General features: G+C 49.4%; 7 protein-coding genes across 7 annotated transcripts; 3 read left to right on the plus strand and 4 right to left on the minus strand.

Annotated features, from left to right (window-relative positions):
• Positions 1–209: 209 nt before the first annotated feature.
• On the plus strand, positions 210–2,247 carry P152DRAFT_510552 (DBR1-domain-containing protein; the record flags this gene model as incomplete). The annotated part of the gene is made up of 3 exons (XM_033682667.1): positions 210–494; positions 544–645; positions 700–2,247. The coding sequence occupies exons 1-3, from the start codon at positions 450–452 to the stop codon at positions 2,245–2,247; spliced, it is 1,695 nt and encodes a 564-aa protein (XP_033538922.1). The 5' UTR covers positions 210–449.
• Positions 2,248–2,829: 582 nt separating this feature from the next.
• Positions 2,830–4,460, plus strand: P152DRAFT_14595 (putative cell wall integrity signaling protein Lsp1/Pil1). Its single transcript, XM_033673896.1, has 5 exons — positions 2,830–3,119; positions 3,227–3,360; positions 3,420–3,603; positions 3,672–3,984; positions 4,058–4,460. Exons 1-5 carry the CDS (start codon positions 3,002–3,004, stop codon positions 4,362–4,364), a joined length of 1,056 nt encoding a protein of 351 aa, XP_033538923.1. The 5' UTR covers positions 2,830–3,001; the 3' UTR covers positions 4,365–4,460.
• A 260-nt stretch (positions 4,461–4,720) lies between these two features.
• Positions 4,721–9,611, minus strand: P152DRAFT_504597 (P-loop containing nucleoside triphosphate hydrolase protein; the record flags this gene model as incomplete). Its single annotated transcript, XM_033682381.1, has 9 exons — positions 9,481–9,611; positions 9,250–9,446; positions 8,533–9,074; positions 6,989–8,444; positions 6,774–6,952; positions 6,636–6,743; positions 6,396–6,475; positions 6,102–6,359; positions 4,721–6,071 (listed from the first exon to the last, which is right to left on the minus strand). The coding sequence occupies exons 1-9, from the start codon at positions 9,558–9,560 to the stop codon at positions 4,721–4,723; spliced, it is 4,251 nt and encodes a 1,416-aa protein (XP_033538924.1). The 5' UTR covers positions 9,561–9,611.
• Positions 9,612–10,056: 445 nt separating this feature from the next.
• Positions 10,057–10,357, plus strand: P152DRAFT_14643 (uncharacterized protein). The gene has a single exon (XM_033673900.1). It carries the CDS (start codon positions 10,111–10,113, stop codon positions 10,309–10,311), a length of 201 nt encoding a protein of 66 aa, XP_033538925.1. The 5' UTR covers positions 10,057–10,110; the 3' UTR covers positions 10,312–10,357.
• Positions 10,358–11,046: 689 nt separating this feature from the next.
• On the minus strand, positions 11,047–12,007 carry P152DRAFT_453875 (small nuclear ribonucleo protein Lsm8; the record flags this gene model as incomplete). Its single annotated transcript, XM_033678468.1, has 3 exons — positions 11,810–12,007; positions 11,347–11,748; positions 11,047–11,292 (listed from the first exon to the last, which is right to left on the minus strand). Coding segments are annotated over exons 1-2 (293 nt in total), but the record flags the coding sequence as incomplete, so codon positions are not given.
• A 1,722-nt stretch (positions 12,008–13,729) lies between these two features.
• On the minus strand, positions 13,730–15,465 carry P152DRAFT_463500 (uncharacterized protein; the record flags this gene model as incomplete). Its single annotated transcript, XM_033680504.1, has 3 exons — positions 13,730–14,038; positions 14,069–14,349; positions 14,388–15,465. The coding sequence occupies 3 exons, from the start codon at positions 15,463–15,465 to the stop codon at positions 13,730–13,732; spliced, it is 1,668 nt and encodes a 555-aa protein (XP_033538927.1).
• Positions 15,466–16,527: 1,062 nt separating this feature from the next.
• P152DRAFT_14723 (uncharacterized protein) lies at positions 16,528–17,699 on the minus strand. The gene is made up of 3 exons (XM_033673901.1): positions 17,590–17,699; positions 17,412–17,540; positions 16,528–17,360 (listed from the first exon to the last, which is right to left on the minus strand). Exons 1-3 carry the CDS (start codon positions 17,639–17,641, stop codon positions 16,642–16,644), a joined length of 900 nt encoding a protein of 299 aa, XP_033538928.1. The 5' UTR covers positions 17,642–17,699; the 3' UTR covers positions 16,528–16,641.
• Positions 17,700–23,570: the final 5,871 nt, after the last annotated feature.

Below are 23,570 nucleotides of genomic sequence, written 5' to 3' on the forward strand. Positions count from 1 at the left end.
TAATAGAAGTACGGAGAACTCCGCATCACACTTTGCACTTCAGCCCACGTCCATTTTGATGTCGAGGATCGATTGGCCTTACGTAATCAAGGCGATAACGTGTTACGTGATAGGGTGACAGCTTGCCAAGCTGCCATCTACTTGGAGGATTCTGCATCAGCATCAGCTTCATGTTTGCTTCTGCTTCAGCTTCTGCTTCTGCTTCATTTGCCAGGCATTAAGGCCGCAAGGCCGTAATATGCTCCCTCATTTGGCACCACTGAAGACGTCACACAAAAGTTCCGGTCAAGAGAAGAGTTCCGAATATACGTACGGAATTCCTAAAGTTTCCTAGCGTGTGTGATTGCTCAAGTGCTCTGATTTTCCTCTTTTTCAGTTGTGTGCCGGATCCGCTCCGAGAATGCCTGGATCAGAACTAAAATTGATCTAAGAGATCGACCGTTACAAGCATGGACGAACCGCGAAAGGCGCTCCGAGTAGCATACGAAGGCTGCGTACGACTCCCGTTTTCTGGCCACAGGGACATGTACTGACTGTTCTCAGGGCCATGGAACACTCGATGCCATCTACGCTTCTACGGAGAAAGCCTGCGAGGCGAAAGGGTGGGATGGGATAGATCTGTTGATTATTGGAGGGGATTTCCAAGTATGGCATTGAACACCCCCACTCGAAGCAAGATACCAATTCTGACGCATGCAGGCCGCTCGCAACGCCGCCGACATGAATACCATGGCAATGCCCCCGAAATACCGCACCATGGCCGACTTCCACCGCTACTACTGTGGCGAGCGAACCGCACCCTACCTCACCATCTTCATCGGCGGCAACCATGAAGTGAGCAACTACCTTCAGGAGCTCTTCTACGGCGGCTGGGTGGCACCAAATATCTACTTCATGGGGAACGTGAACGTGGTCAAGCTCGCCGGCGTCCGCATCGCGGGGTTGTCGGGGATCTGGAAAGGGTATAGCTACAACAAGCCGCATATCGAACGGCTGCCGTATAACGACGGCGAAATGCGGAGTATTTACCATGTGCGGGAAGTGGATGTCCGGAAGCTGCTGAGGATACGGGAGCCTGTGGATGTTGGCATTAGTCATGATTGGCCCCGCGGGGTGGAATGGCACGGCGACTGGGCGCAATTGTTTAGGAAGAAGAGCCAGTTTGAACAGGAGGCGAGGGATGGCACGCTGGGGAGCGTGGCGGCGGAGAAGGTGCTCGATCGAATCCGGCCGAAATACTGGTTCAGTGCGCATATGCATATCAAGTTCGCCGCGATCGTCAAGCATCAACCTGGCGTGGCGTCGCTGGGAAGCCGGTGGAGCAGCAAGGGACAGAGCCATGAGGCGAAGGCGGGTCCTGCGACTGCGCCGGTAAAAAACGCGGATGAGATCAACCTAGATCTTGGAGACGAGGACAATAAAGCCACTAGCGGTAACCCCGATGAGATCGACCTGGACATGGACGATGAGGACGCGGCGCCGAAGCCTGATGTCCCCAAAGATCCAACTACCACCAACGATCCCGATCTTGTTCCAGATTCCGTTCGGGCCGAGCTTCCTGAGGCCTTCCAGAAGAAACCGCAAGAGGAACAACAAGAGAAATCGAGGGCATGGTCGCCTCCTCCACCGGAGATCTCGAATCGCGCCACGCATTTCCTTGCTCTCGACAAGTGTTTGCCTGGTCGACATTTTCTGCAGCTCCTGGAGATTCCAACGAGCGAGGACATTGCCGATGAAAAGCCTCGACTCGAGTACGATCCAGAATGGCTTTCCATTGTCAAGGCCATGGCCTCCGAGACTACGATCGGCGAAGGTGCCGAAGTCCCACCTTTCTTGGGCAGCACGACATACTACGAACGCATCGACGAAAATCGACGATGGGTGAGCGAGCACGTCGGTGACACAAAGATATATATTCCGGAGGACTTCAGCATCACTGCACCGGTTTATGATCCAGAGATGGGCGAGCGGACCGGTGAGATGCCGCGGGAGTACACGAACCCTCATACCGCAGCGTTTTGCAAAATGCTGGAGATTGAGAATGTCCTCGATGCGACTGAAGAGGAGAGAGAGGAACGGTATCAACGAGGCCCGAAGCCTGATGATGGCAGAGGTGGACGTGGAGGAAGAGGGGGTAGAGGAGGGTTTGGTAGGGGGAGAGGGAGAGGTGGAAGGGGACGGGGCGGGGGTGGATTTGGCGGGGGAAAAGGTGGTGGATGGCGAGGGAGAGGACGAGGAGGATACTGAACGTGCGATGTGATACGGATATGATCGGTGAAACCGGACTACTTATGACATTATGGCGTTATATACCCCATCGCATCTGGGCAATGCATCGGCTCGGCACCAAAAAGTGCTTTCGGGACATCATGGAATGCGCGGCTACGTTTTAAACAAGCGAATTTCTTCATGGATTCTAGACAGTCCATCTACAGTGGCATCCACCGACCTCCACTACCAAAGGAAGCGTTGTTCTCCATGACGACACGACGATGCCATGACAAGTCAAACTGACGTCCTGCTCTCTCGTGATAATCGCCTCGCTGGAATGCGAAATCCGGAAGGATCCGAAACACAATCGATGTATTTCATTCAAAAAATAGCATTAACTTCTCACATAAAAAACATCTTAACATTGAACTTGATACCAATTTGATGTTAAGGGCTCTATCACCAGTTTTACTCATTTGAATCCATATTCTTCACTAGGATCATCCAAACGGAGGTGTCGATCTGCAGAGAGTGAACGACGTCATTGGCTGAGTCGATTGTTGTAACAGTAGCTCAACAGCCAGCTTGGGAATCTCCCTTCCTGGGCTATCGTCATCCTCACCACTACACTCAGCGCACACTTCTTCTGCAGTGTCGGAGTCGGAAGTATTTTCCACATCTTCTTTTGCTCCTCAAGGGGTATCTGCTCGTCATCTTCGGTCCATAGGCATCCGAATCCCACGAGTCCTCCCCAGACCGTCCACAGTCATCATATATTCAAACCGCAACGATGCATCGGACCTATTCTATGCGCCAGTCGCGCGCCCCGACGGCGCAGCAGCTGCAGAACCCCCCGCCGCCGCCCTCGACGACGAAGGGTAGCCGGCTGTTTGGGAAGAGTAACATCGGTGCGTGCTCCATCCCCCACACCACGCGGATGCGCCGCATCCGCCTGAGACGGTGGCTCCGGCCTTCCCGTGTCGGTTCAGAATGCTAATGGATCATGTCTCCGCAGGCCACCAGTTCAGGCGAAACACCGCCGGAGCGTTCGGGCCCGAGCTGGCGAAGAAGCTGTCGACGTTGGTGAAGATGGAGAAGAATGCGATGCGCAGCATGGAGTTGGTCGGGAGGGAAAGAATGGAGGTCGCGGTAAGTCGACGATGGTATCAAGCCCGGTCAAGAACATGCGAGGCTGATATGCACACTAGCAACAACTGTCCATCTGGGGCGAAGCGTGCGATGACGATGTCTCCGACGTAACCGACAAGCTTGGGGTCCTGATATACGAGATTGGCGAATTAGAGGACCAGTTTGTCGATCGATACGACCAATATCGTGTGACGCTCAAGAGCATTCGCAACATCGAAGCATCCGTTCAACCCAGCCGAGACCGTATGTACCTTTTCTCCCCACCAGCCCGCAGCAAGTCCCCAAGAAACGCCCACTGACACCACCCGCAGGCAAGCAGAAAATCACGGACCAAATCGCCCAGCTCAAATACAAAGAGCCCAACTCCCCACGCATCGTCGTCCTCGAGCAGGAGCTCGTCCGCGCGGAGGCCGAGTCCCTCGTCGCCGAAGCCCAGCTGTCCAACATCACCCGCGAGAAGCTCAAGGCCGCGTTCACCTACCAATTCGACGCGCTCCGGGAACATTGCGAGAAATTGGCGATCATCGCCGGGTACGGGACGCATTTGCTGGAGTTGGTCGACGACACCCCGGTGACGCCCGGGGAGACGAGGAATGCATATGACGGATACGAAGCGAGCAAGGCGTGAGTCGTTCCTAGCCCACCATCCATCAGGAAGAGAGAAATGCAGAAAAGCTGACGTGACGATTTGATACAGGATCATCCAAGACTGCGAGGACGCCCTCACCAACTGGGTCCATCAGCACGCCGCCGTCAAATCCAGCCTCTCCCAGCGCTCCCGCACCCTTTCCCAGCGCCGGAAGCACCGCAACCGCCAACATGAGGCGGTCGACCTCTCCGGCCAGGACAATCCGCACGCCGACCGCGAGTCGGGCATCTGGGTGCCGGCATCCGACCACCCGGGTTCGGACTACGCGGACGAGGATGAACTGGGAGTCGGGTATGGGAAGGGTGTGAACGGGGAGACGAGGGGCCGGGAGGAGGAGAGGGCGATTGTGGCGTAAGGGGCATTGGATGGGAGCGGAGGTGTGCGAGGTGAGATAGAAAGTAATTTGCAGATGGGCGGCAGCTGAGAGTTGAAGGGGGCTTCATCAGGCGACCCTCTGGGATAGGTCAACTTACGGAGCACAGGAATTTGGCAATTTGGGCGGGGGTTGGGGCGGTGGTGTTCATTGTGCACATGCCTGAAAACAAATCTACCCTCTATCAGGGAGGGCTGGTTGGGAGTTCGTTGGCTTTGTGTGTGTATTTGTACATCGGATATTAGTAATTCTGTAATTGCATTGAGTTGTGCGACCCATACATCGCCGTGTCATGAACCTTGATCTCACTATCCATCTGTATTAGCAAATCCGTGTGTTCAAAGGTATTGTCTATTCGCATTTCTATCAATTAAAGGACTTTTATATATCCCTCTGAAATCCCATATTCCCTCCCCAAAAATCATCCTCTTCAACGCCTCCCGATCCCCACTCTCCTCCACCAACCCCCTAAACACCCCTCCTTCCTCCCTCCTCAACAAATCCCCCGACAACCCAAACTCTACGCTCCGCCCCTCACTCATCACCAAGGTGCGATCGAAGTCCGCCACCGTGCTCAACCGATGCGCGATCACCAGCAGCGTGCACCCCTGGAAGTTCTCCCGGATGCTCTGCTGGATCTTCGTGTCCGTCGCCGTGTCCACCGCGCTCGTCGCCTCGTCCAGCACCAGGATCGACGGCCGCGACACGAGCGCCCGCGCGAGGCAGAGGAGTTGGCGTTGCCCTTGGGACAGGTTGTGCCCCGATTCGGAGATTGGGGAGGTGAGGGAGTGGAAAATATTGGTGGTGGGGGTGCGTGGTGTGCTAGTGCCGGAGAAGGTAGCGGATGAGGATGATGATGGGTCATCGGCGACGGGCGTGTCGATACCGCTGCTGCTGATCAGATGCACCCGCTCCAGTGCGTCTTGCAGCTCCCAGTCCTCGTGCTCCTCTAACGGATCGAGGTTCGACCGGACCGTCCCGCTGAACAGAACCGGGTCCTGCGGGATGATCGCGAGCCGGCTGCGAAGGTCGTGCAGCTTCACCTTGCTGATGTCGATGCCGTCGATCGTGATCGTCCCGGCTTTCGCCTTGAGGAAGCGGAACAGCGCAAGGGTCAGCGAGCTTTTCCCGGCCCCAGTGCGCCCCACGACTCCGACACGCTCCCTCGCCTCGATGCGGAATGACACGTCCTTTAGCGAGTCGGGGAGATCGTCCGCGTATGCGACGCTGAGGTTGTCGACTTCGAGCGCGCCGTCGGACGGCCACGATGCCGGCACATCGACGCCCGTTTCGGGCTCTGTGTCGAGTTCGCAGTATTCGACAATGCGTTCGGTGGCGTTCATGCCGAGCTCGATAACGGCGGCCTGCCGGAGCATCGTGGTGACAGCCCTGCTGTACTGGACCGTGAACGCGAGAGCAAACCCTGCGAGCGCGGCGTCGATGTTGTGGATGGTGACTATCAGTACAGAGACGAGTAGGGAAAATGCGGCGCCGATGAGGGAGAGTCTGAACGTAAGCCAAAAGTTAAGCAGCTGCAGGTACCAGTGTGTCTTTACGTAGTTGTCGATGTGGGCGTTCATAGTGGTCATGAAGCTGGGGGTCATGTCGTACGTACGAATCGTAGCGATGCCGGCAAGGGCCGAGCCGAAGAGCTCGAAGATGGGAGACTTAGCGACGCTTTCGAGGCGTCTTAATTCGCGAGCGTCAGCGATGTAGTACAGTGAGTAACGGAAGCAAAGGATAAGCAGCGCGACGGCGAATAGAAGGAAGATCGGCGATATGAAGGCACCCGCCGTGATGATGCCGACAACAAGCATAAAGTTGTGGATCCCGAATGAGGCCGACAGGGCGAGCTTAGAGTCAACAACTGTGAAGTCGGAAGAGAAGCGGTTGAGGATGCGGCCGATAGGGACAGTATCCAGCCAGCGCAGTTTTGCATGCAAGATATTGGACAGCATGCTTTCGAACATGGTGCGACTGACTCGGATAGGGCCAACGTAGAATATCAGGAACCGTAGCACACCTTCGAAGCTAATAGCGAAGGAAACACCGACGTATAGGTAGAGGTAGAAAAGGGTATTGGGATCGGTACCCTTGGTTTGCGTTTGGCGTTTGTGCCCTTGGAGCAGCAGATCAGGTACAGTATGTGATCCTTAGCGTGTGCTGCGTTTTTGGTCCAGAGACGGAGGATCCAGGACCAGTGATATGGTAGTTAGTGATGGATCTGAATAGTATCGGGTCAAAAAGACTTACTCGTGTAAGCAGCATGACTTCAAAGAAAATATATGTACTGAGGAGTACTGTCCAAAACCAGAACCCTCCATTTGCGCGGAAGTATGTGAGATACACCCGCCATTTGACCTATCCAACTTCACGTGTCTCTTCTTCAACGAACTTCCGCGGCGTGGCATCCAACTTCCTTAGATGATGAGAGCCATCTGGAGGTTCGGACTGGTGGCTCTTAACTAGTATCAAATTATGGTCCCCGACGTACTCCTTCCGTTGGCCTCCAAGCTCCCTAGCGCCATTGTGATAAGGTTCGTCAATAAACTCATTGCCAGGAGAATCGTCTAGAGTCTCAGTATCGGCCACCACAGGAGTCGCACCACATCGCTTAATCATTCCGTCCCCAAGAATAACTTCATACGCCATCGTGCCATAAAGCATTGACACATGATGAGTCGCAAGGATCCTAGTTCTTCCTTGCGCGAGCTCCCCGGTAAGTGCTTCATTAAGCAAGTGTCTTCCGGTGGTAGCGTCAACTGCTGTGAAGATATCGTCTAGGAGAAGGATGTCAGCACGGGAATACAGTGCTCTAGCTAAGCTGAGACGCCACTTTTGACCTCCCGAAATATTGATTCTAGATGTTCCAATCTCAGTCTGGTCGCCGTCAATTAAGAAGGAAATATCCTTCTCGAGAGCACAATATTTCACGACTTTGTTGTACCTCTGTTCGTCGAAGGGGAGTCCAAACAACACGTTGTCTCGGAAAGACATATTCTCCAGCCATGCTTCTTGACTAACAAATGCCATTGAATTCGGCAGTATCCAGTTACTCTTATTTGCTCTCTGGTCGAATCTTTCGTGATAAGGGAGACGGGGTGGAAGAACTAGATTGCCCTCAAGCACCTCGGCCTCTCCTTGGATGGCTGCGAGTATCAGGCTCTTTCCAGAACCGGTCGACCCGGCTATAACAGAGAGCTGATTATTTGGAAACTTCAGTGTCACATCCTTTAGCCTGAACGTATTTGGGTCGACTTCATCCGCAGGCCAGGTAATTGTCGCACCCGTCATCGCGATTGAGTCGCCTGGGATTGCAACGTTTCTCTTTTCATCGGATTCCAGGTATTCACTGACTCGTTTCAGACTGACAGCGCAGTTCAGAAGGTTCGTGATCACCTCTAGAATCATCACAAGCGTCATTTCGATGCTAGACATAATAGAAATGGATGTAAAAACAACAGAGGGAAGGAGACTGTCATGTAGCAGTGCGTACACTGAGATCGACGATGCTGAGAGTAGTACTGGGCCCACGATCCAACAGAAAACAATGAAACAATGAAACACAAACACGTTCCATTGTGCGCGCAGTTCGCCTTCTCTTGATTCTCGGATTCTGCGGTACCACTGCCCTTTGGTGGCCGAGAACTTGATTTGCCTGATCCCGTTCAAGGCTTCGCTGACGACCGCAACCTTTCGGTCTCGGTGGGCCATCAGCTGGCCCTGAGCATTGGTGTATTTCTTCGCGGTGTGTGCATTCAATGGCGCGAGCAGGACCAGGGTTACCAAGCCCGCAAGGAGCGCCTGCCACCCGATTAACGATAGGAGGAAATAGAATGATGTGGCCAAACGAAAGGTGATGCCCGGGAGAAACATGTTGAACTTTGCGAAGTCGGCGATACGGGAAACATCGACACCAACCAAATTGATGGCGGATTGTCTGCTGGCATTGACATTCTCTTCTTCCGACTCTTCTTTCGCGCCCGTTCCTTTTGTATCGTCGTCGCTCTCTATATCTGTGCGTTTTGTACTAGCAGATTTGACGTCCTTTTTCCTTAGCGACTTGCCGAATACCAGGGCGGAGATTTGGGCCCGGATTGGCGTGGTTAGTCGATTAAAAGGAGGTGAACCACAGTTGGATATTCGCAACGTTGGCTAAAATCGTAAACAGGCCAAGCATGGCGGCCCAGAAAGTTGCTTCTTTGGTCGAGTTGATCCCAGCCTCTCTCCTCTCCAGTGTTTTTATCAATCTATACAAAGCGTACTGTGGTAAAAACATGAGCAGAGCATCAAGCAAGGCATAGGCATACTGCAGAGAGAACGCGACGGAATGCGATCTGATTAGATGCGTGGCAAGAGACTTGCTGCCCTTGATTTGGTAAAATGCGTCATAGAGATCTCGTGCCCGCGTGTGATGATCCATCACTGGCAATATGTCGAAGGAGAGTCGTTTCCCCTTCACCGGTAGCCGAAGGACTGACTCGGACCACGAGTGGGTAATTTGATAGAGAATCGAAACAGTCCATTGCTCATCGACCGTGTGTCCATTTCGATAGACATGTGGGCGCCTTGGGTAAGTAATGCAAGCGGACATACCGAGGAGATGCGCCGCAGTGTATGTCCCCACCACCGCAGTCGAGAGCTTGTTGGGGCCTTCTTGATGTTTCGAGGCATCTATAACTAAGGTCCTAACTATAGATATTGAATATATCGGTTGCGAAGAGTACGACGAACGCAATTGCCTCGACTGCTGCATAGTTGAAGCGTGCCACGGGATGTCTCTCGAAGACGATATTGCAGAATCCGATAAGAAGTAAGATCGAGATGCCAAATGTGAGCTATTCTGCCACTAGGAAAGAATTTGTACTAGCACTTAAAGTGGTGATTATGGCCGTCGCAAGAGAAACTGCGACCAATAGAGTGACAGTAATCCCCAATATAATGTTTTGTAAAACAGTCGAATACCGTTTGATGGATTCGGCGGTAGCTTTGCCATCGGCGTCTTGGTAGTCTAAAGTAATGCTAGCTTTGGAACGTTGTGATTTGACAACTGATCGGACGAATCTGCCGACAAAAGGTATCGCTATAAAAGTGCCACAAGTGAAAAGGAAATGCTTGCAATACTCTAACGAGCTGGTTCGGCATCTTTGTCGATGCTGCCAGGAAACTTCGCAGCATTTGGAAGGTAAAATGCTCTCACTAGTGGAAGTCACCCTACTACCTCCTTATTAATATTTTATTTAGACTACGGCCTAGTTACCTTGATGATATCAATTCTACAAGAATTGAACCATTTATCTCCACAACTTTCCACCATTGCGACTGGCTATAGATTTTAGCGTCTGACTCGATGAGAAGCGGTAGCCGAAGTAGGAGATGTTAGGGGCTTTATCCTTGTATAGGAGGTAGAGTTGCAGTAGAGATTAGATCAGTCAGGCGGATGGTATATTGATGATTATGTTCCGATTTTGTAAAGGCTCAAACCTCGAAGGGTTTGGTATGGCTGGAACGCTGTTGATTTGCTAAAGAGAAAAAGGAAAAGATCTCTTTCACTGGCGATCTGCTATTTTACATCTGTGGGGAAACGGTCTTCCTTCTGCCTTAGGCCGCAAGGCCACAACGCACAGACTGGGCAAAGCCCAAGACTGTCACAGATTTACTGCATATAATTAGAGGAGATGGAGCAAGTGTGTTTCACGAGAGGAGCTGAGCTAAGCATCATTATAAGATGGTTATTCTCAACACCTCCATCTCCGTCCGACCGCCGGACGGATTAGTATCTAAGAGATGGAGTATACTCATGCTAAGTGTACCCTTTATATCTCGACCCAGCGGAAAGAAGTCCATATCCATGATTACAAGCCCATTCACTACCATCACACCGCATATCAATCTGGTCGTTGCTCGTGGTGCTCTTAGCATGCTCTGAGCATGTTCTATCCACCAGACCGCTTGACCCAAAAATACTATGCAGCTCAAGTTGGGTTTGACATTAGCCGTTGAGGGGGAGTACCTGATAAGGGCATTGGGCTGGAATCGTGATCGTGCTCGCGTTGGTTTTGACTTCATTGCTGACGTGGAATATTCATAGAGGGGACGATATCGCGTCAATTATGCGCGTAATAGCCTTCACAGTCCACGGCTGATAATGAATCCAAGTAAAAGGTGAACAGTTTCTGACATGAGCTTAGCTTCTGCTCCCGTCGAAGTTGCAGCGTCACTGAACAACCCACTAGGAATGGTAGCAAGATACGCGTAGGAGTTGCGAATATAGCAATGAGCACACGGGGTTACGATGTGTCGCTTTGCCACAGTGGGATATAGTGAGTTGGGTCCAAATATAATATCGCACATTTGCTTCACTCCAATGGGGTGTTGTGCAAACACACAAAGGCAGTCACAGATGTGATCACCTTGGAGAAAAGAGTATTCAACCTGGAAATCCTCATTTGGGATCCTTAAATAGGAATAAACATCGTCTTCGTCAATCAGACTCGGACAGGGATCCTCTTTTGGCATCAGGGAATAGAGGCGGGAAGGAGAAAGGACGGGAAGAAAAGAAAGAACACGGGTTGTATAATATTGTGGTTGACAGGAAAGCAGGGTTGAGGTAGGTTCATATTCGACAGGATGGCTGAAAGGCTTAAGGAGATATATCATCTCGAGCGACGCGCCTTTGCAGACCCGACGGAGGATATATCCGAGTTACTGCGGACCAACTCGGACTCTCACATTTCCCATCCCCAAGTCTAGGTGCATTGATCGGAGCCAATATCTGTCTCTTTGCCATTTGGAATGACGGCGACCTAGGATATATATACCCAACTTGCTCGTAATAATCGATACACATCTCCTCGACACATGAGATATCCCTTGGAGCACAGGATCCACATGATCAGCTTCTGATTCTCTTTGCACAGGATTGTCAGCAGGAACAGCGTAATATAACCTTTTAAACACATACATCTGCATCTTCAACGTAACTGAGCCCGACGTTTCCACCTTGCTCACCTCGGCCAGCTCAATCATCGTCGTGCACCGCGCAAGCTCCTTGCTCCTGCGTTTTCAAGAACGATCCAAATCCCCCTCGGCCCTCAACTATGCTTCGTCGTCCCAATGACATCGCCCCGCACCGCCGTCCAATCGATCTTCGAATCGATCTCATCGTCCACGAGCCCGCATATCACGACATTGTCGCCTCTGATGAGATATAGCCCATGCTCGACTTCTGAGCTGGGCTCCGGGTCGTCGGCGGGTCGGATGACGCGCTCAACGGTCTCTTGTAGGACGAGGTTCGTCTGTTGGTCGCAGGAGAAGAGGACGCCGATTAGGGTGCGGCCGTCGACGGTGATGACGCAGACTTTCTCTACAGGGCGGTGTTAGCTGTTGCTTGGAGACAAGAAGTAGGGCGGTGGATGTGGACTTACTGTTGATGTAGGGAGAGAGCGACATTATTGTCGTGAGTGCGGCGACGTTGTACCAAAATATACAAAGACGTCAAAGGAGACCGGTCGCTATCGATTCATTTCGAGTATGACAAGCTGTGAGGGTTGAATGCAGCTTGCAGTTTGGAGAACTGGTTGGAACCTTAAATTGTTGAAGCATAATTACAAGTTCAGGGAGCATTCGACGTCAAAACTTCTTGTGGCCCGAGCTCCTTGTCGATCGATTAATTATTTAATTGGGTATAATTCATTGATCGTTGATGAGTTCTTGACATCTTGTCATCTTGAGCTTTTGATCTTCACCTCACAACCAAACTTCACAACATCATCAATTGGTGTCGTGATACTACACTGTCGCTCCTCCTCTTCTTTACTGGAGTTTCCTCGCGAACAATCTAGATGGAGGACTAACTGTACAAATATCTCAATCATCAGGATGTTCCATCCCAACCACGTTACAAATGGCTTCGTTATTCGTAAACATTAATTACGCGATATACCGACCAACGCCTCTCAATGCTCCATCGCTAATGCAATACTCTACCACTCCCGCAAGCCCTTGATGCTCAGACAAACAGACTTAGAGCTCGGCACGGATCGAGTTCGCGGATACACCAGCCATATCCGGATAATATCCGATCCGCGAAACTTTTGTATCCGTATCCGATCCGTGAAATACACGGATAGAGAATTCCTATCCGGATAAATATCTGTATCCGCGCATATATCCGTGAAACCCATGAGGCTATCTGTAAAAAATCTCTTAAATTACCCTGCAGCCTCTCAGAGCATCAACATACAGGGATATATCACCAATGTCTTCACCAGGTTCCTTTCTAAGCTTCTCCTAGCGAGAGCCTCGGGCCCTACGACTTAACTATCATGACCTAAACGATGGAATAGACAAGGAGAACTCGGAGTACAACGGCGGTGCTCTAGAACCGGTGGATCTTAGTATCACGGCGTCATCGGTATCACAGGATAGTTTAATGTATTCTACAGATTCTATTTCTTACAATTCTCTAGAGCAACCACTAGGGAGCGTGTTGCGTATCAATCGTGATGGCAGGAACAGGAAGAAGTATAAGAGCTGGGTTTGGGCCTTCTTTTCAACCGATAACAGATCAAAACTGGTTGGTTATATAAGGTCAGGATGTCGCTGGTTATCGAACGAAGGCCTCTTACAGGGCTCTACGAGTAATCTTATCCGCCATTTATCGACAACTCACGGAATCACCCGCGCTTAACAAAACAACGTGCTCGTTCTGCCAAATTCCCTCGCTAGCTAGGTCTCTTCGACTTCGGCTTCGGATTCGGTAGCGGATTGCTTCGAAGAAGCTCTCCTTAAGTGGGTCGTTGTTAATAAGATTACATTCTCTTCCGTAGAGAGTCAGGCCTTCCGAAATGTGCTAAGAGTGGCAGTAACATCAAGTGATCCCACGAGCTCCGCGAGAAGCGTAAAACGAAGCCTTAAGAGGCAGTTCCTAGCATCCCGGCAAGCCCTTATTACAGAGTTGGCCAGCACATGCAACACCATCTCGCTATCCACGGATGCTTGGACGAGCACGAATAACATCTCAATAGTAGCGATCATCAGTTCATGGTTACAGTCGCGAGCAAATTCGGTTTCCGGTTTTGCATTTTGGATTATTCTCAGCGCACGGATGCCTTCCATACGCATTAGTAGAGTACCTACGTTGTCTTAAAGCTAAACAGGGGTTGAGCTGAAGCTGACCTTAAAAGAACGCTGTTAAAATGCAGAGAGTATGGTGAAAACGAAAGGCATTTGACCGTCAAAGAGGATATATCACGTGGCACATAAAACCGACGATTATTACCAATCCGAGACCGTATGGAATATACAGCAGATTGATTTCAAAGCAATAGAAGTTCTTGTCTATATTATACAGAATATATAAGAGCGTGGATGACTTTAGACAGTGGGCGGCGGGAAGGCTGAAAATGATATAGCGCGGAAGGATAGGACATCAGCAGCTTGACGACACCCTCGCGCCCGTTCTCGGCCGCCCACCACAGCGGCGTCTGACCGTACTTATCCTTCGAGTCGACGTTGGCCTTGGCCTCGAGCAACAGCTTGACGATGCCCTCCTGCCCAAAATATGACTCTACCATCAGAATTCTTGTGAACTGTGGATTGGAGTGCCACTGGTGAGCCATCGACCAGTATACATCGAACCGACTCTTGAACCGCTGGGATCGGGTATCGCAGACTCTAGAAACCAAGTGCAACATTTGCTCGGTTGCGCTATGCTGTGCTTTTCGGTAGTGGGCAGCCCAGGAACCTACGGCATAATCTAAGTAGCCGTGTTTGACTGCGGCAGAGATCTGATCTGTCGCTCTATCAAATTCAGTTAACGAAAGATATATAAGGCATACTCTGGCCATAAGGAGCTCAGAATCCGTTGGAACAAGAGAATGTTTCCATCCAATAGCAGCGGCCTCACTCTTCGTGAGAAGGAATTCTTTTGCGGTTTGATGGATCAGATAGACGTTTCGATCTACTACGGTCACAAAGAGCCCGCAGAGTTGTCTTACCGACGCTTCAAACCTCGCTTATCGTCAAGGTCAGGTTCAAGGTCGTTGTAGGAGCGATGATGGTCTTCTATATCTAGAGCGATGTTCATTTCCTTTAGTGTAAGAGGCCTGGTTGCTCCAACAACGATATAGAGCAATTTCCGTGCTTGTGGTCGATCATCCTCCTCCATTTTTGTAAGAATCGCTTCGTATGCTTCATCAACCGTGGACGGAAGGCCACTGATAACAGCCTTCAATTTCCGACTTGTCGGTCGAATCATTTTGCGAATGATATCGAAAATGAGTGTTACCCTGAGGTATGTTCGGTGACATATTGTTAATAGCTCTGTTTCGAGATTTGACTGTTCTGAATTATTAAGCTTAAGCTCAGACCCGAATTGAGATACTCTCCATTTAATAACTTGGTTGATCTCATGACTGATTTTATCTGATTCTTGCTTGCCGCGCAGCCGAATCGTTGGAAAGTTAGAAGTAAGATCGGTGAATCGCCGTTTGATGTCTGGGTAAGGATGACTAGTGACACATATTTTGAGTTGAGACGTATTGTTTCCGGAGATTGCTTGCTGGTAGAATGAACTGAGAGCGGTAATAATCTGATACTGCCCTGCTTCTGCGCATTCGTCGAGGGCATCTAAGACGCAAAAGACTTCTCCGGTATTCCGATCAGCCACGGTTTTTATTAGAATACTCCAGAGTGTATGAGATGGTTGAGAAAGTTTATCTCCATTAGCAGCGAAATCCAACATAGTATATTTGATAAGTGTTGGTTTCCGCCGAAAGAGCTGGTGGAGTAGTGCCGCAAGCGCTGTAACTGCACTTTTCTGTACGTCGTCATCTTTGAAGAAGAAGTAGCAAGTTGTGTGACCGTCCGTGTTTTTAAGGTCGCCGGCAAGAGATTTAGTGAAAACCGATTTTCCGCATCCAGGATCCGCAGATATCCAAAGAAGACTTGAGGAGCTGCTGTCTTTCCAGTTTCGGAAATTGTCATGATGGAGAACCCACTGGCAGGTATCTCTAAGTCGGCTAGAATTCCTGTCCTTGAACTGCTTGTAGTCGAAAGTCGAAGTACGCAGGGCTTGCATACAGTTCCGTTCCTTGTCGTTCCTGCTCGGCCGTCTGCTGATACAGCTTCGATTACTGAGACCTATTCTCGATTTTCTTTGGACTTGACGTATGTATGGCTCTTCTTTCGCCTTTTAGGAGAAGTATGAACAGGGACAATTACTCTCCCGTTGGTTCCACAGCCAAGGGAGAGGCCATGCTCGTCGAAATTCCACTGGTTTGAGATCTTGATGTTGTACTCCGCGCAGACACGCAGATATGTATCAAAGAACGCTTGGATCCTCTCTTTCGAAGCTTCATTGACGCGGGCAGCCTCGATTGATCGTCCCACTACTGTATTTACCTCCGGATTGCGTCGTAGAAATCCCTGAGTCCAATTGATACCGCAAGGGGTAGTATCCCCATTTTCTCGTGCAATTGCCTCAGCCATTTGGCGTACTCTTGCATGGGAGGGGGCTCTGGCAGCGAGATCTTCTTCCTGGATCATTCGACCAGCCATTTTTCCTGCTCGGGAGATAACTTCTGAAGTTTCTTCGAACTATTTTGATGGGAATCGTTGCCGTTGAGTCTGTCCCGGAGTGTAGATCTCTGGATACCGTACGCATCCGCACATTTATTCAGCGAGTCAAATTCTTGGTCATGGAAAGCATTGATAGCTTGTTGGTCAGCCTCTTCATTAATACGAGTCATCCTGATAATATTAGATGGTGTTGTTGAATTTATTTCATTGATCAAAAGCGCTCTACGTATCTACGTATTATCTTAAGGGGTGCACGGAAAGTGGGTTGCACGGAAAGTGGGTCCGTTGACTTATGCGAAGAGCGCATAGGGCATTGATAACGGGATCATGTCATTTTTGCTTGCGTATGTCTCAAATGGCTCTGAACAGTGGCTGCTTCTGTGTAGAATACCCCAATCGAGCAAAGATCACGGATGAGAGAGAAGAGCGATGTATTGGATGTATCTAAAATACAGTGTGAAGTATAGGGACGTGGTGGTCAAACCACTCGAGATCCAGCCTCAAATATGATGTGTTTATCGCCTCTGCCCCCCAACAGAGCATAAGAAGTAATCTCGAGCTATCTAGGTCCATCTCTGATGGAAACAAGATGGATTACATAAGGAAAGGGGTAAGGAATGTGAGTAGGAGATGAGCGAGGCAACAGTCCTGTGGCGTAAGCCCCGTAAATTCGACACTATTTGCCTCCACAGCCAATATCCGGTGGGCCGCCCGAATCCACCACTGCCTGTCTCACACAATTCCATTGTTGTGCGCCAACCGGGAGGTGACCGTAGGCATACCACTCCAAGTTATCCTTATCCGACTCCTCCCTGTATTCAAACTTCCATGCAGTAACGACGCCACATCTCCGCAGATTGGGCAGCAATTTGTCCTGGCCATAATCGCCTTCCGCCCAAAGTCCTCCATGGATAAAAAACTCGGCGTGCCAGAATTTATACCATACATCGCACGTGCCGGGTAATTTTGCGGGGATTGGGTCTGGGCGTGAGCGCGCAGGCTCAACGAGGTACGTATAGATTTCTTTTTTATCTTTGGTAAAAGCGTACGCGCCGCCATGCTTCCAGTTTGTTGATGTGTCACAACCGTGGAAGATCTTAGACATGGCGCTGTTACATTGCCTTTCGACCTCGTCCGAGGGTAGGGTGCCATCACTTGTTCGATGGAGTTTGAACCGGACCTGCCCTGGTAACCCTTCGTCGTACTCGTGTTCAATCCTGCCACTAGAAAATGGCTTGTACTCGGCAGCTACCTTGTGGCAGAAGTCTTTAATAAATTTGTCCTGGCTCTTGTCGACGTATTCATTGTCGTAGCCGAAACATTGTAATTCCTCATCTAATGGTTCTTTCTTCGCTGGAGGGGGGAGGAATCCGAACTTTGACGTGAAAAAGACAGCTGGCAGTGTGTCAGTGCTACTAAAGCCCCAGCTTATATAAAGATACGTACCGTTAACGAACTGCGTATAGCTGTCTGCATTTTGAACTACATCCTCTGTCCTCGCCTTGGCCTTCAAAACCCAGTCAGCAATTAGGGGAGCCGTGTAGGCCCGCTCGCCCTGGTAATATTTATCAGGAACTATGTCCCCAGTCAGCTTTAATCAAATCAGGATCATTAGCCGCCTTACCATGCGGTCGGTCCGCAGTGATGAGGTTGATATGCATCATCTCATGGAGCATCTTGCCAGCATCGTTCTGACAGCCAAATTAACGCTTGTAAGCACGAGCATGTCGATATGGTTTACCTCGAGATAGTCCATAGAAACCGCCTTAAAGTCGCTGCTTGTGGGCCAATACCTCGCCACCTCGCCAGGCGTAAGCGTCAGAAAAAATGGCTCACATAGAACAACGTCGTAATGCCATCCTCCTAGAAAATGATAGGTATTCTCGGCATACCCGGCGACCACCCTAAGAAATATAAGTGCTTGAATCTGTAAAAGTTATCGCCAGGAACACTCACTGGTTCGCCCCTCCGGGCTTTTTCTTACATGTACCGCTGATATCCGTGCAGTGGACATCCTATAGAGCTAGATCAGTTGGATGATACCATCCCAATGTGAGCTATAAAATAACAAGAATTTCCCTTTAGGAAAGCTAATACGTGAAAATGTAATGAGTAACGTGAGAGTGGAAGGGAGGACACCAAATCATCTTACTAACTCACAATAACCCTACTAAGAAACGGTACTCTCCCATCTAACAATGTAATACTTTGCAAATTTGCATGTACCCTCTGTGCAAACACGTTCTCTTTGTACTTTCCATCATTTGGAATAGCCAGATATGTTGCTGCAGCCTCACCATGCTTGCCCTCATCCCACCATTCCTTTAACGCCAGCTTTGCCATCGTACGAGCATTTTTCACGGCGCTAGCAACCTTCTGATACCGGTTAACATCTTTGAGCTGGCTATCCGGTTTACGGCAGGCATCCTCGATCCGGTAAGGAATGAAGTCTTCGCGTTTTTCGAGAGCGCTTCTGATAGGGGTAATAGGAGGAGGGATAGCCAGGGCTACCAAAGGTAGAATAAGAAACAAGAAGGTACGCATCTTGAAGGCGCGTACGGGGAGCACAGCGATAAATAAAGATAAGTAAACGAGTGAGTAGAGACCGGAGGGTTAAATTGATACAACGAGCTGCTATGGTTCTTATATATTTCAGTAGACACCATCCTCCTTCGGGTCCCGCAATTTTTTGGGGTAGTGTTGTTAGTGAGAAAGTAGTATGCCTGTCGCAGTGTCGCTCGTCCTCGAGCAAGCGCCTAGGAAACTTGTCTCACACTGCTGTGAGCCCCGAATGCGGGTACCGTCTCGTTTGGGGCTCTCTTACGTTCTAGTGGCTAGTGCTGTAGTGGCAGTAGTGCATATAAATAGTGTCACAGACCATCTGTGTTTCTTGGCATTTCTGTAGTCTTACTCCGTATACCCCTTTTTCTTGAGACATTTATACACTTCTCATATTTCCCTTTCCTCCTGGTTGTTAGGTCCTGATCATGTGTTAAGGGAGAGTTGAGTCTTGTATAATTCACAAAACAGGAGCATGGTGAAAGAGAAGCAATGTGTTACTGGCGATGGGCAACATATAAACAATCTTCTTGCAATTCTTCCTTCTTTCTTCTCTTTTTCTATAGTTTTGGTTTGCCGAATAGCTAGGAAGTTGAACGTGATTCTTTCCAGATCGTGTCAGGTCCCGTTTAAAATTTCCAAGTCCCCATATTTGCTGACAGAAACCCTCGTAGATCGTTAGCGTCACACAAACCACTCAGTCAAAAGGAATACCCCCTTGATGGGGGCCAGTTTAGCTCTTTTGACACTAGTTATCATTCATGATCGAAAGGAACTCCTGCGTCATAGAAACTAGTTCTTCTTAGGTTTATTTGGGAGATTAAATGAAATATAATACGCTGAGTAGTCACAGTAGAAGTGAACGACCCATATGTCAAGATTGAATGCTTCCTCTATTTGAATATGGTCTAAATAGACCTTTTCGAATGGATAGCTTCTTCTCCATGTCAGAACTCGTGAAATTTACTGCTGGGCCTGTTCAGGTTAGCATTTAGCTTTAAGAACAGATTGTTTGATGTGTGGTTCAACGACCCAGAAGGCGCCACGTTTGATTACTTTGTGTTATGGTCCCGGGCCCTGTGGCCTGGGCCCTTGAGTATGGCTGATGCCACAGGGATGTGGCTAGAGGATGGCATGGAGGATTATCAAGGAGATAGTCATATCAATATGGGAGCTATGTGTTAGGATGGAGTTGTGTTAAGGAGCTGTGTTGAGCTGTGTTAGGATAGCAGAGAGAAGAGTTTATATCTCGTGCACAGAGGCGCTGGGAGATTTCTTCCTTCTCTCTCTTCAGTTTAGATTAATGGAACTTGGTAATCGCAGATCTTGCGCATCCAGACCGTGTCATAGAAACCGCGTAGTTATAACTAGTTATAGGTAATATTACTAAGTTAGATACCGTAATGCTAGGACCTGAAGGAGTATCGACGTGAATATTAATAGTACCTTGTAAGAGTCTCACTGTAGTGAATCTCCAATCGTGAGGCAAACATTGAATTGTTGTTAACTACTCGTCTTTTATGTTTATGGGCAATATTGGGCATGACCTGTTATGGTCCCAGGCCTGTGGCCTGAGCCCTTGGGTGTGGCTGGTGGATTGCATAGGGATTATCAGAAAAGCAAACATAGTTACACTGCATTAGGGCAGCAGAGGGGAGAGTCGCTACTTCGCACACAAAGGCGCCAGGAGATTCTCTCTTTCCCTCTCTTCAGTTTAGATTAATGGGACTTGGTAATCGCAGATCTTGCGCATCCAAACCGTGTCATGACCCTGTCGCATTACGCGTGGATGCTGACTAAGTAGATAGACTGCATAAATTCAGTTATAGTAGAGACAATGCAGGAAGTTATTGACGATTCCTATTATCTTCCAAAAGGATATCTATCTTGAGTGAAAAGATGGTGATATCAAAATACATAGGATATGAAATGAGTGATCCAATTTGGGTTTAGCGTAGGGGTAATACGGATGACAGGCGTCTTGCGACAGACCCAAGGTTGGCTGCACCGTGCACTCTTAGTCGAAAGTTCATCTTAGGGCTGAGAGTGGGACTGATGAATTGCACGATCCGGACCAAAACAGATATGTATTGGTGAAGGTCTAAACTGAGCTAATGCGTATGTCTGTGGAGAAGATATTAGGGCTGGACACGAATATTCGACTATTCGTATTCGTACGAATATTCGTAGTCGAATACGAATAAAATTTAGAATTTCCGCTTACTAATATTCGTACGAATAATATTCGCATTATTCGTAATTATTCGTAATTATTCGTCTATCTCTGAAGCTATTTCCATGTATCTCGCATCGGAGAGATGGTCGACAGAGAGCTTTAAGCTGGGGTCACTTGGCTTGCTGAATCGTCAGGAGTGATCAATTCGACGCTATTGATATGCTTTGTATCTCTTAGAGCTCAAATCCTCCAGATCGTGTTCGGGTAAACAAAAGTCGCGACTGTTGGGCATTCATTCATTGGCTCGGCTTTTGCCGAATAAGTCTTGGCATTATTTACGAATATTCGCGAATAATACGAATAAAACGTCTCAAAACTTAGTCGAATACGAATAATCGTTCAAGAGGAAAAGTCGAATACGAATAGCCAAAATCCTTATTCGTGTCCAGCCCTAGAAGATATGGAGATACAGGCAGGCTGGCTAATCGAGGCGTCGCGAGGCGTCGCGAGGGATGACTAAGCGCCTCGCCTCGCCTCGCCTCGATTGCATACTAAACCGCCTCGCGACGCCTGCTGGAACCATGGTTGAGCGTACCAAAAGATGAAATTCCGTAATCCTGTATGCCATACAGAGGTCGATATCACGGTGAGGAGGATGGTGAAGACGGTGGTGGTGAAGATCGCATACTATATTCTCCTAGCTAGACTCCTCCTCCTCGTCGTCGTCATTATCCACCGCTAGATTCGCTTGTGAGAAGACGATCTTCTCGAGATCAAGATCACTAATAATACCATTTCTAAACCAATGCTGTAGACACACCAACTTCCTCAACGTCTTCGCGTTCATACGGGCTCTCTCTGTGTCCAGGAGTCGCCCACAGGAGGACCATATCCGCTCCATATCCGCGGCGGATGCTGGAGTGGCAAAAAGGTCCATAGCGATCCTATAGAGAGCTGGAAATCGCGTACGATTAGCAATCCACCATTCCATAGGGGCCTTCATCTTCTCCTGAGGCTCGTTGAGATATTCAGAAACCTCATCCACGGAGGAGATTTCCTGTGGTTCAAATCCAGGCCCCCAAGAACCTAAGAAGTCCTGGTAGGCGCTCCGCACGGTATGATCCGTTGACGAAGAGCTCTCTGGGACGGATATATCTTGCCGTAACGTGGCGACAGACTCACGTAATTTAGTAATGACTTGAGCCGTGCTAGGGTTTTTCGGTTCCTTGAGATCGAAGAACCTTTTCTTATATCGTGGATGAAGCAATACCGCGAGCATATACGCAGGAGTCTGCGGGTCCCTCATTTTAAGTTGGTATTTCATCGCCTTAGAGAGGGCTCTCTGTAGAGGCGATGCGAGCTCCTGGAGAACCGGTCGCCTCGGTATCTCCGCGATCAAAGAGACTAAATCTTTCACGATCAAGTGGATAACGAGGTAAGATTCGAAAAGAGCTCCTTCAGCACCATCCTCAGCGTTACTTTCTAGGATTTTGGAGCGAATAAGGAAGGGGTGGTAAATCGCTTGGAGCTCTTCTAGAACAGCCCAATCAGCCCCTGTAAGCCCCTGGAGAGAGGCGTGTCTTGCGCAGTACTGATCAATTGTAGCGCGTAAACGGAGAGCACGACTAATCGAGTCGTATCTTGTATTCCACCGTGTCTGGTTTTCACGGATAATACGGAGAGGCTGATCGCGACGTCGCTGAGATTGATCGACCATACCCTCTAAAATAGTGGTTTGGATCGTCAAGAACTCTTGCTCACGTTTCGAGCTACTTTTGATATGGGTAATGATAGACTTGAGGCGTTCAACGGAGACCACATCGACATTCGTTGGAAGCGTAGGACTTCGAAGATTCTGTCCTGGATGGCCAGGAATGCCACTGTCCTGCGTACATTGAAGGCCATCTGACTCGTCGTTGTCCGTGCCAGCCAAATGGTCGGTAGATAGCTGTTTGCATATCAAATTAACGATATGATAGGCGCATCGTAACCGTTTTCCAGAGACCGGGATATTAGTAATATTTCCAAGCTCTTCTACCGCCGTGGTGTTATTATCTGCGTTATCAGACATCAAGTAAGCGATCCTTTCCTTGATCTTATACGCCTGTACGGTGTTTTTCATGATCCGTGATAGATTTCGCCCTGTATGAGCTCCTTGAACCTCTTCCACAGTGAGGAGGGTATTCCGTTGGCGTGGTGTTTCACCGCCGGAGATGAAATGGGCCTCGATACCAAAGAAGGGTATATCGGTCGCAGACGTCCAGATGTCATACGACAACGAAATCTTGCTGGATGCACGCGAAAGTGTATGGGACACAAGAACAAGGCATTCTTCGTATACCTTGGCCACCCTATTGTATACGGATTGGTGGTTCTTTACTCTGAGCTGTGGATCTCCACCGCTCAAAGATTCCATCAATCCGTTGTGTGCCACAGAAGAGGCCTGGCGAAATGGTATACCGTCGAGGATCACCCATTTTAAATACGCCGCATTGACATTCAAGAGCCCATTCCGGAGAGGCAGAGAATGGTGATGGAGAGCCCACGATTCACGAGATCCAGGAGGGATTACCTGTGATCCACGGCTCAAGAAAGAGTGATCTCTTATAAGATGGTCTCGTGCAGACGACGTCGCGCCGACCCTATAGAGCTTTAAATCGAGGTTGGATCGAGCCCTTCGCCAACAGATATAGCAGACCCAATATGGAATATCTTCCTCCTCGTCTACTCTGCGAGCGACGAATCCCCAGTCCCATACAACGCTTCGCTTTCGCGGGCTAGATAAGCGATGATACTCTTTCACGAGGGAGAGACCGTATTCACGGAGAAACTCTGGATCAGGCGTGAAATCTCCTATTCCGCCGGGGTCA

Source organism: Eremomyces bilateralis (assembly GCF_010015585.1).
Source record: "Eremomyces bilateralis CBS 781.70 unplaced genomic scaffold P152scaffold_1, whole genome shotgun sequence".
Lineage (NCBI taxonomy): Eukaryota > Fungi > Ascomycota > Dothideomycetes > Eremomycetales > Eremomycetaceae > Eremomyces > Eremomyces bilateralis.